Consider the following 12,661-nt stretch of genomic DNA (forward strand, 5'->3'; position numbering starts at 1 on the left):
TGTTTGTTTTCTCTCGCTGGCCTATTCGGGCCCATCTGAGCTTAAAGGGTTCAAATAGTAAAGGTGGATCACACTTTGTACTAGGTGTCTTTAACTACTATGTACTAACATTAAAATACATACATTACAATGTATTTACTGTCTAACTACATGTTGTTTCAAGATTCACATTTGCTGCTACTGAAGTTGAGGTACGGTAAGGTGTAGGAGTAGGGGTAGGGTTGATGTTAGGGTTTAGAGTTAGGTTTCAGGGTAAGGGTTGGGTTAGGGTTAGAGGGAAGGTTAAAGGTGCACTCAGTAATTCTAATCTAATACACTTTTTGTCAAATTCTGCAAATATCTCCTCACAGTCTGCTAGCTGTTTGTTCTGTGGGTGGGCTGAAAAAAAATCTAGTATTTGTACACAGCCCTGGCTCTGTAAATGGGACAAAAACAAAGTGGATCAGACCGATCCACACAACACTACTCCAGCCAATCAGCAACAGGGGGTTGTTCTTGCGCGTGCACAGGATGGGGGGTGGGGGCAGAGCGAGAGGGAAATTCATTAGAAGAGCGACGGCAAATCTGGCTGATGCGAACTTTCTAAACTCCAAGGAGGACAAATGGCTGAGAAACAGGCCAAGAGAAAAAGGTCAGAGGAATATAAACTAAAAATGAATCAATATCGGCGAGGCTTTTCAGCGGTGGAGAGACCTCCGAGAGGTAAAAGGAATGAATTTGTGTGCATGAATTTGGAGGGCGGAGCTTCCAAATGAGCACTGAAGGGAGGGGTGTGTTTGTTTTGGCAGTTGAGGTCGAATATCAACAGTGTTTCTCAGGAATCGCTGAGTGCACCTTTAACAGTGTTCAGATGCAGCCTTTTAGAATGCATGTCAAAGGGAAACAGATCCTGTGACATCACACGGTATGACGCAACATTAGGTGGTACAGGAGAGACATGATCAGTAGAGGGCAGTTGTGTTTCATTCTTTGAACCAAAACTGATTGCCAATGGTTTAATCAGTGAGTTAATTTCTCACATGGGACAACATTACCCAGTTTAAAAAAAATGCACAGCAAGCAATACTGATCAGCAATGGCCATAAACTATTGGTGACTTCATATCACTGACTATGAGTATTAATGTATGAAAGTGTCGCATGTTTCATTTTGATATATACTATTTTGATAGGCTATAATAATTTTTCACCGGTCCTTTCTCGCACCGAAGCGATGCACGGCTTGTGCTTGGAGGGGATCTGTGAATATCTCTCACAACCGTAATGCAGCAGGCAGCGGCAAAGCACGTCAAACGTGGACAAACCATTTTAATTGTGTGTGTATACTGTGCACATGCCGATAAACCACTAATGATTCAGTTACAAAAAGCTATTTTATTTGGTATGCACATTCAGATTATATTGATGCATAAATACGCGCATTACACAGTGCTCGGTTTTATTATGTTCTGGTTTATGGAGTTCAAAGGACATTCTAAAACGCTTAACGTGGCTTTATTGCTACTCAAAACAATGACCAGGAAGAAAACACATTTTATCACACTTTCCTTTGTCTTATTCACTACTTCAAAACGTCAAGATCTCATAATCTAAACACAAAGCGCATAGTATTGCGTCAAGATTTTTCCATAGAAAACCGTTAAAAAGAAGAAGAAAAAAAAACGTAACATCAGTGGCCATTGTTGAAATATAAAAAAACTGACTACAAACGAATGGATGACCCAATTAAATGCAAAGCGTGAAGTTTCTGTGTTTTTTTTTTGTTGTTTTTTTTTCGAAGAAAATGGCTGGCTTAACATAAAAATATTTCTTACCATGTCACAAACACGATCTACTGCAAAAAATAAATAAATAAAAAAACAAGTGGAGTGAGAGACATTTGGTTCTTGTTGGTCATTATTTTAGTCTATTACACAAAGGTCTATTCAAAATATCAAATATTTTTTCAGATATTTCCCATAAGGTGCCACTTTTGAATGAAGGGGGAAAAATGCCATGGGGAAAAAAAAAATGGTTTCCTTAAGTTTGTGTAAATGTACTTGGGGTTCAAAGTATTTTTTATTTATTTTTTTTTTCACATTAATTTTACACATGTCTGGTACAAATATGTGGTCTTGTTTCATGAATACAGCATATACTTTTTTTGCCATCTGCCTGGAAAGAAGGAAAGTGAAATGTTACAACAGGTGAGGGGCACATTGTAACATGACATATGACATATGGAGCTATTTGCATTATAAAATAAAGAATGTAATTTTAATGAAATCATTTTATAAATTAAAAAATCCCCTTTTATCAATGTTCTCTGATCTAATTAAAATATATACTGTAGATAAACTGAAGTTAAACTAAAATATAATGTCAATTAAAGCCATTTATTAACTTTGTCATATATAATATAGCAATAATTTTGTCACTTGACAATAAATACACAACAAAGCCATAGGATTGGCCAAAATAATGCATGGATTGATGACAAACACGCACGCATGCACGCTTAAAGAGGAATTATGTAAATTACATATCTGACTGCATGGAACAGATTTTGAGTTTACATCGTTTTAAATAAACACTAAAAACAGAGATGAAAATAAACTTTCAATTTTTTTTTTTACTTTTGCTTTTGAACCATGTTCAAAATGTTGGCCATATCTTGAAAAGTTGTTTAATTTTGCGGCAATTTTTTTCTCTACACGGTTTTGTAATGGCAACAAGAAGGATAAACAAATAAAGTTTCGTCTAACCAGTTTGTGTGGAAACATTTGAACCATGTGAGTAGCCCCGCGTTAGTGTGTGACCTGCTCTCCCCTACTCTTTGCGAACTTCAAGACATTTGGATAAAAACTGAATTTCTATCATTTTCAGGACTCTGTCTCACACATCTACGACCACAAGGGTCTAATTGACTTGTGTTTGACAGTGGGCATAGATTTGGCAGTGGGCAAAGATCATTTATTTATGTTCATTAATGTTGTGTCAAATGTTTATTTTACTTTATATTGTATATTGGATATTGTTAGTATTATTTCTATTACCGTTACTTGGCAGTTCTTTACTGTTGTTTGAAGAGAAAGAGAGTCTTCCCTTTCTTATACCACATATGCTGTTTGAAATTTAAATACACCATTTGTGGTAGGGCATAAAAAAATGGCATGAGATATTGTTTACATGTACAGTAGGCTATTTGACAGCACATGGCGGATATAGCCAAGTCTGAATTTCACACATACACTGTGGCCTAAAACCCCAGAGCTTAATGTGTAACAGCCAATTTAACTGGTTTTATTCCAGCAAAAAAGGTGGTTTATTTAAAAATTATTTGGTAACATAATATTGACATTATAGACAGTAATGCTGAATACTTGCAGTTAAATTGTGCATTTAAATTTATATGGTACCCTATTCCATTGTTAATGTAAAATTAGGTATATGCATCAGAAACGTTCAGATAAACGTTCCGTAATATCACACCTACACTTGTAATGTACGTAGGTGTAATAATAAACTTGAGCATGTACCTTTAATTTTTTTTTAACGTTTTTATGTCTTTCAATTTGAATGTGAATTTTTAAGCTATATGAAGATATACGCGTAATGTTATCTGATCACTTTCTTTATAACATTTAGGCCTACCTTGAAAAAATATAATCCTTCCCTCCCCCAATTTCTAGCTGACTCCCACAAAGGAGAGACGTGTTAGAAGTGAAACAAAAGAATCATGAATGGGGCCGTTTGAAGCTTATGTTCTTTTTAAGAATTTAAGCTTTAAAGGTGCAGTATGTAACAATTTTCATGTATTATTCGCCTTTTTTTTTTTTTTTGTCAATGTGTGAACGGCGTGTAACGCAACTTAAAAAAATGAGCTCTTCCCAGACTATATTGCCTATTAAAGCCTTTAGACTGATTTTCATGCGAAGGGAGCGGTTTGGTTTTGCTGGGAAAATCCAAAGGTTGTGACGTTTATGCGTGCTCCCGAGAGCCTTCTACTGAATCCCGTCTGGCTAAGCGGGAACGTGATCGTGGTCGAGTGAAAACTAGAGTGAACATCGGAAGGGCATTTGATTCCTGGCGGGACCTTCGTTCAGATTTGGGGATCAGAACCGACCCTGAATTGGCGTTCTTGTTATTGGACAGGTAAGCTTACATAACTGCAAAGCATGTGAAATATAGTGCCATAAGGATTCATCTGTGTAATTGTAGCTAACTTGATCTTGCCTGCTAACGTTGACGAATTGCAAGCTACCTTGCTTCGTAACTTTAAAATAATTTTTGATTTGAGTACTATTTTTGATTTTGAAAATTATACTAAAAGTCAGGTATACAGGATAAATGTAAGCAAATACGCTGGTTTCTTGATCGTAGTACAACATATGACATACAAAATGTACAATAGTGCAACATAACAGTGCAGTGCAACAGTAAACTGTCTGGTATAGTTCGGTAGTATGTAGCTGTATGTGTGTATCAGTGTGCTATGTTAGCTGATAAGTAGTTTTAGTCTCAAAGTTTGTAGTAAAATGATCATAACTGTGTAATTTTAATTATGCTACCTCATCTGTCAGCATGATGCCGGTGGATCATGTTCAGTCTCTTTGTACGTTACTTCATTGTTTTGGCCGACGCTCGCTCGCTCGTGTCCCTATGGAGTGTGTGCACGAGCACGAGCAACAGGTAACTGGCTGCAGTTCACTTAATGGCCACAGGTGTCATTAATAACAAGGGTTTCTGAATCTTACATACTGAACCTTTAAGTAATCAATTTGTTGCAGAGAACAACTAGAATTATAGAATTATATGATAAAATGCATTTAAGATGCACTAAATGTAGCTTTGGTTTACGACAATAAATAAATGTAAATATGATACTAAAGTGTCACATACCTTTACAAACATCAAACAGGCTGCATACAATTACATAACTATTTAACTTCAACCTAGGCAAATTATAACCCAGAAATTTTCATAAATATTTCAAAAGTGCTTTGTATTTTAGACATTTAAATTAATATAGCAACAATTTCCCCATGTGCAGGCTACGTTTTTTTTTTCACTTCTAAAAATAATTTTCGAAGCAAAATAAAACAGAAATGTCTGGACCGCTTGAATCAGATATGCCAGCGGTCCACACCGACAATGTCATGCAGTGATGACTTGAAAAGTTTTGGAAGTTAAGATAAAATCCAGTAGAGACAGTCTTCTTCACAAGTTTGAGGACGTGTCTGATGAATTTATTTCCACCAAACGCGTCTCGGTGCTGGCTCGTTCAGAGTTTGATTTGATTATTATTGATTTGAATGTTAATGGATATAATTAAAAAAGGAACTCTACAAACTTGTGATGAACTTGTTTTCAATGCTACTGTTATCTATAGCCCATGCTTTAATCCAAGAATAGCACCATTTATTAAATCATTTTACATTTTACAACAAATATTAAATAAAGATATTCTCCATGCCCATGAAGAGTTTGTAAAATATGCATTCATCTTCACTAAACTGTGTCATTTACAACTAAACACAACTCGTTTAACAACTCGCTTTTAGCGCTACTCTGTGGGCATTTCATCTTGAAATTGAAGCTCACACAAGCCTAAACGTTCAACAACAATTCCTGCTTCGCCCACTTGAATTTCAATAAGTACAAACCGAGTTAAGCTCAAGAAATGTCAACCTGTTTCCTAATTCAGTGAGATCAGTCTGTTCCAGCATGATTTGAAAATATTCCATCTTGTACATCTTGTGTTCAATGGAAACAAGGAAATCTGACAGTCTAATATGATTAGTGACCTAGAAATAGTACATAATCTTAATTTGTTTTTTCTTCTTCATTTTAATGTCGTAACATTTCTTTCATTTACATACAGCACTGTATATTCATTTTGAAAGGGATTTTGTTGACTGATTGAATATAGAATATTTTGGGGACCAAATGTAAAAGTTTAGGAAAACTGTTTGGTCAAATGGAAAACCTCACTAATCTGAATTAGTGCAACATGCCCCCTTTATTTCTATAGTGGTTACGGCCTTCAAATATCACTTTGTGTTCTCTCTGTTTAATCAGTAATGTGGGTTAATTCAAAGTGTGGTCAGCTTAGAGTCTACATTTCAGTGCCAGAGGTGACTCATTCTTCTCATCCAAATCCTTCTGGTACCAGTTTGATTGGTGCCAATTAAGTGCTCAGCTAAATACACTTTATAAATGCTATAAATGCTGTTTAAATTCTGCATTGAAATAAAAAGGAACATCCAAACTTCTCCCAACTAAGAGACAGTATGATGGGAAACATGTTAGGGGCATTTCGGCAATGGGTAAATAATGTTTTTTTGTAATGTAGTTATTCTGGTTGTATCATTCTCTTTATTAACACTTTGGGGCATACATACTCACCATTGTTCATGTAAATGTGAATTCTTCCTTGTTTCCGTGGGACCAGAACCTGTGTCTTGAAGATTGTTTTTGCGACACGTTGTTGATAGTGCCTCAGGGAAAGGTGAACTAGTTTGAATTGATGCAAAAATTCGGGAGATAGGAGACGGAGTGTGTCAGTAATTCATGAGTATGGGGTTGATTTCAGGGTACATGACCATTTGGAAGCAATGTGATGTAGGATCTTGCCCCTAATTTCTTGGGTTTCTGTATGAAATGGACAACCTAGTCTCATTTTTGCAAAACAAGTTTTATGTGCCACTTTCTATGTTTTGCTGCAGTCTCTTGGGGAAATTAACACTAAAGGCTCTACAACAACTCTGTGTTTAATTCACTTTCACACAAACCATGGGTACTATGGCTGTTTAAGGCTTTAGAAATTTGCTCTATTACTCACACACTGCTATGCTTTGAAATCGAAACACTTTTACTGTAACACATCATTTGAAAAACTATCAGTTTTAACGCTTGTATTACAGACCCACCTACGTTTACACACTTATTCCAATGTGATTAACTCCAAAGTAGCTCACCTGAAAGAGTGTTGGACTTTGGACTTGAAGACTGAGCCTCGAGCCCAGCCAAAGACGCTTAAAACGAAATTGAAAGATGAGGTGAAAGTGCCATAGAAGCGACACGAAATGACATGGTTGCTTGAAATGTCAAATTTGCTTTTTGAACACTATCGGTTAGGTTTAGGGAAATTGTGTCTGTTTTGTTTACCTCTCATTTATCTTTTTTAACAATATTGATTAGGTTTAGGTGTTGGTTTAGGGTATGGATGTCTGTTTTGTTCTCCTCTTATTTATGTTTTGAACACTATTGATTAGGTTTAGGTGTTGGTTTAGGGTATGGATGTCTGTTTTGTTCACCTCTCATTTATGTTTTGAACACTATTGATTAGGTTTAGGTGTTGGTTTAGGGAAATTATGTCTGTTTTGTTTACTTCTCAGTTATCTATTTAAACACTATTGGTTAGGTTTAGGTGTTGGTTTAGGGTATGGATGTCTGTTTTGTTCACCTCTCATTTATCTTTTTGAACACTATTGTTTAGGTTTAGGTGTTGGTTTAGGGAAATTATGGTTGTTTTTTTTTTTTTTACCTCTCTGTGACGAGGAGGAGGGCGGGGCCGGGCCGTGACTACGCACGCCCGGCCCCCAATCCGGCTAATCAGCCAAGTAGAGGGTTAAGTACAGCGGGATGTGGCAGTTCGGGAGAGAGAGAGTCACACGCAGCTGCCGTGTGTGCATTTATGTTTTGTGTCTTTTTGTTTAAGTTTAAATTAAAATATTACTTTGACTGTTCAGCTAGTTCCCACCTCCTCCTTTCCCATTTTTAACCCTGTTACACTCTCACTGATCTTTTTTAACACTATTGGTTAGGTTTAGGTGTTGGTTTAGGGTAAGGATGTCTGTTTTGTTCAACTCTCATTGATCATTTTGAACACTATTGATTAGGTTTAGGTTAAAGTTTTAGGTTAGAGAGGTACATTTTACTCATTAAAGCATCCATCTAATATTCACCATAAAAACATAATTTCATTTTTGACTGGGAAACTGCAGCCAAACATGTAATGAAACACATAATGTTGGTTTGCAAAAATGTTTCCATGGTCACATATATTTAATTAGATGTACTGGTTTAACCAGTCTCATGATGTTCCATTTGATGTGAAAACAATGTTGGGGTTCATACTTCGAGAGGTATTGTTGTGAAGAAACTAAATACCGAAAGAAAACATTTGAAATCTCTGTTGTATCAGCACAGTAAAAGATTGTTTAAGGAATGGAGACTTTAAGCACATAAACAAAATAAGAACATGTTTCTTGAGCATCAGTATACGGCCCACAAAATGTTGCTTGGTTTATTGGCTCATTTTTGTTTTTTTACAGTGTTACCTAGCACCCCAGCTAAGCAACTTTTACTATCATTGCTTCGACGAGGGGCCCAGTCTGCTCTGTCAATTTGTTCAGTCCACTTTCTTTTATTCTGTACGGGGGCCCTAAAACATTTAACCTTTTACTGTCAGGAGAAAAGTGAGGATACGACGGAGACAGATGGTCTCCGTCGTATCAGATGGTCATTTGGACAAATGATTTGGACAGTCCAGACTAGACTACAAGATCTGTCCTCTACAACAGCCTAATCAAAGCACTTTTTCAGCACTTGGAGGTTTGGCACATTACCATTGGGTTTGGATTTACTGTATACTCCTTCTGTCCACTCGGATGAAGATAAGACAAAAGGATATTCTGGCAATACACTGATCTGGTTTTTTTTGACAAGAGACTTTTTAATTTGTATGTGTGATCAGTATAATATGAGTGAACAGAAGTCTGTGAGATCTAAGGCAGAACTGCAGTCATCAATAATCTCAAACAGTCAGATCACTGCTTTAAAAGTATGTATGGTCTCCGTGTCCTGATGCTGCTTTGCTTGCTTACTTGAGTTATGTTCTTTGGTATTTTTGCAGTTGCTCCATTAAACGATACAAATTGTTTAATAATGCAAAGAAGAGGAGCATGTTTTAGGTGTAATCTTTTTCAGGGCTTATAATCAAAATACTATGTAAGTAAACACGTTCGTTTCGTGTAAGTATAAAATAACTTATCTCTCAGTTGTTTTTCAGAATCAAAGTGATTCAGTGGAGATAAAATGGAGAAATTTACTTAAGTAGAGCAATGCAACATTCCTCTGTGTTGATGTATGTTAAAAAAAAAAAATGGTTTAGCAAGGAGGTTTTGATTAGCATGCTCAACAGCTGATGATTTTCTAAAATATCTATCTATCTTAATTAATATTTACATTATTACTGGGTGATTTTTAAATTAGAGGAACTTTCCTGTCCCCTAGGATTATTTCCTTTTTTTTTATTATTGTCTCTTTATTTACTTTTTAAATGACACATTTTCAAGACTGTTGAAATGTGAAATGTTCCATAATGCCTCTATTGTGTGCTACCTAGTTTAAAGTTTAATTTAAAATCTACTGCAAGCTATCTAGTGTTATCAAAATTCTTTACACAAAAAAAAAAAAAAAAAAAAGGTTATTACCATAACACATCATTACAATCACACCCACAATCTAAAAGCCACCACACATTATTACCAAAATCCACTTGAAGGTTGATCAAGGCCATGATAAGATCCTCATTCTATGTAATAAACATTTGAACTATTAATTTTTAAAACATAGTTTCAAGACGTTTAATTTTTCATATTTCAAGTAGTCAAAAGTGCCCCTGATTGAAGAATCACCCTTCACCCTACCATATATCCTATTTGTTATTATTCATAAGTTACTAAAATAAACTAGAGAAAACTCTCTGATCCTCATCTATCACCTCATTTTCTTATCACATAGCACAAGCTGAAGGAAGAGCGTGAGGCCAAGAGAGCGCAGCTGGACAACAGGCATGACTATGTTCTCAGCATTGTATCCTCTTGTGTGGGTCTGGAGAAAGCTGAAGTGGAGGATGCCATACTGGAGGGCACACAGGTTAACAGCATTCCACAAACACAATTTAATTAGATTTTTAAGAACATCTTCACATTTTCTGTAGTCATGAGTCATGCATTACAAGCATTACTTAGCACAGAGATTAAAGTATGGGAGTATAATTTGATACAATATTGTGTCTGATCTTTAAGATTGAGCGGATGGAGCAGTTCTTTGCAGCTGATGGCTTTCCTCACCTTATTTTGTATTACCAAGATACAGAGCCTGTGGAAGCAGGTTAGTAAAGCCTATGAGTGGATCTCAAGAAAACATGTCTGGGTCAAATTACTTTCTTTCTTTCTTTCTTTCTTGAAGACAGCAGTTAAAAAAATGCATCTTTCTTTTTTCTTTTTTAATTTTTTCTTTCTTGAAGAAAGTGTTTCAACAAATACTTCTTTATTTAGTTCATTCGTTCGTTCATTTGTTCATTCGTTCATTTGTTCATTCTTTCTTCTTTCTTTGTTGAAGACAACAGTTCAACAAATACCTATTTTTTCTTCCTTTTTCTTTCTTTCTTGAAGACAACAGTTAAAAATACATCTTTCTTTTTCTATTCTTTCTTTCTTTCTTTCTTTCTTTCTTTTTTCTTTCTTGAAGACATCAGTCCACAAATACTTCTTTCTTTCCTTTTCTTTCTTGTTCTTTCTTTTTTCTTTGTTGAAGACAATCTTTCAACAAATACTTCTTTCTTTCTTTCTTTCTTTTTCTTTCTTTCTTTCTTTCTTTCTTTAAAGACAACAGTTCAACAAATACTACCATGATGTATAAATACTTTACAATTGAATTAATATGCCATTATTGTTAACTTTTTATTTACAGTAACAAAAATTATTGTAAATTATACGATACTATACGATACAATGCAATACTACTTTATTCATCCCCAGATGGAAATTAAGGCATAATAAATAAATACCAAGGACAGAAATAACAGTACATTAAATTAAAATACAAACTAATACAGTAACCCAATATAAAGAAGACAATAAAACAAACCAAGTCATCATCATACTGCACTGATAGTAAAATTTAAAATCAAACTATACATTTTAAATAGTAGTTGTTTGATATAGTACTTAGTAAAATTTAGTAGTTTGAATTTGAAGGGTTTCATCAACATATGTGATTGGTTGAACATGATATGTTTTTCTGTCTTTGTTTGATAGCTGCTTCCTCCACAATGAGTCGCAGTAAAAAAGCCAAAGTGTTCGTGACGGAGGGCACAGATGTGGCCCTGACTGGCATTTGTGTGTTTTTTACACGGGCAGACACCTCCAAGCCTATCACATCAGAGAACATCCACAGGGTAAACAGAAACCAGAGAAAATTTATGAAATGCTTCCCCTAAGGAGTCTCCTCAAAAATCTCTCTATCTGTTGACCATGTCAATATCAAGATAATTGCTATTCTTTCTGTACATAATTATTGCTTAAAGGGACAGTTCACCCAAAAAGGAAAATTCTGTTATCATTTACTCACTCTCATGTTGTTCCAAAGCTGTGTGACTTACTTTTGTTCTGTGGAACACAAAAGAAGGTTGAATGTTAGCCTCAGTCACCATTTACTTTCATTGTGTGTGTGTGTGTGTGTGTGTGTGTGTGTGTGTGTGTGTGTGTGTGTGTATATATATATATATATATATATATATATATATATATATATATATATATATATATATATATATATATAAAATAAATAAATAAATGGTGAAATTAAATGGTGACTGAGGCTAACTTGCTGCCCAACATCTTCTATTGTGTATAATGGAAGAAAGAAAGTCATACTAGTTTGGAACATGTTAGGGGTATGCTGTGTCATGTCAATAGTAAATTGAATCATTGGGGAAAATGTGAATGATTTGCTAAATAAAATATGAACATACATAAGAAAAAGCTATTTACTGATGAACAATCCCATTCCAAAGTCTTGTTTTGCTTAACATTATTCACATTTTCATAAACCAGCCAAAAAATTAAATGTTTAAAATTCAGAATATTTGAATGTAGTGAAACGATTTTCAATAATTTGTAGTGTTAATAATATTTGTACTAGTGTTTCCTGCATTTAGAGGCAACGCTTACTATCACTATTATTGGGCCACTGACATATCTTACCCCAAACATATGCATTTATATATCATGTGCATCTCTCACTCAATTAGAGCATTGATTGTTATAAAATATGTTGTTTATCATCAAAACCACAACACAAGACTCTTTATCTTGTGTACAAATGTATCCAGTCCTCTCTGTTTGCTCTCATAGGATGTGAACTTTAACATGTTGGACACTACTGGTGGTGGTCTGCTGAAGAGTGTGGAGCAGCTGCTATCCGAGATCTTCATTCCCACTCTGAGAAAGATGAACCACGGCTGGGGGGAGCTGGCCAGCCCGCAGGCCCAGACTGTCAAACAAGACTTCATTAACTCTCTAGAGAGTTTTGTCTCTGTGTTAGCTGGAGCACAGCAGAGCCTGCAGGAGAAGGTCTCACATAAAAACAAAAGCACAAAGAGAGAGAGAGGCATACTTTTACAATAACACATAAACACACTCACACACCCAACTCTAGTTTTATATTGATCTAGTGTCCTCTCAAAGATTAATTTGATAGTGGTAGATGAAATATTGAAAATTCAAAGCTATTTTTTTTCTCAACTTGAAAGCCATATGGATCTTTTTGTCTTTTTCTTCAGGATTCATAAGATCTTAAATTGTCTATGGGTGGGTTGTTCTGGGTGA

The 12,661-nt window shown here is 35.3% G+C and overlaps 1 protein-coding gene across 1 annotated transcript in view; it reads left to right on the top strand.

The window, feature by feature from the left end:
* Window positions 1-12,661, top strand: part of dnah5 (dynein, axonemal, heavy chain 5) — a 234,836-nt gene that overhangs the window by 11,631 nt on the left and 210,544 nt on the right. The window contains exons 2-5 of the mRNA XM_051720100.1: window positions 9,789-9,923; window positions 10,076-10,160; window positions 11,090-11,229; window positions 12,188-12,406. Of these exons, the coding sequence (XP_051576060.1) occupies window positions 9,789-9,923; window positions 10,076-10,160; window positions 11,090-11,229; window positions 12,188-12,406 (579 nt within the window). The remainder of the gene's footprint in view (window positions 1-9,788; window positions 9,924-10,075; window positions 10,161-11,089; window positions 11,230-12,187; window positions 12,407-12,661) is intronic.

The sequence above is a fragment of the Myxocyprinus asiaticus genome, chromosome 16, assembly GCF_019703515.2.
Source record: "Myxocyprinus asiaticus isolate MX2 ecotype Aquarium Trade chromosome 16, UBuf_Myxa_2, whole genome shotgun sequence".
Lineage (NCBI taxonomy): Eukaryota > Metazoa > Chordata > Actinopteri > Cypriniformes > Catostomidae > Myxocyprinus > Myxocyprinus asiaticus.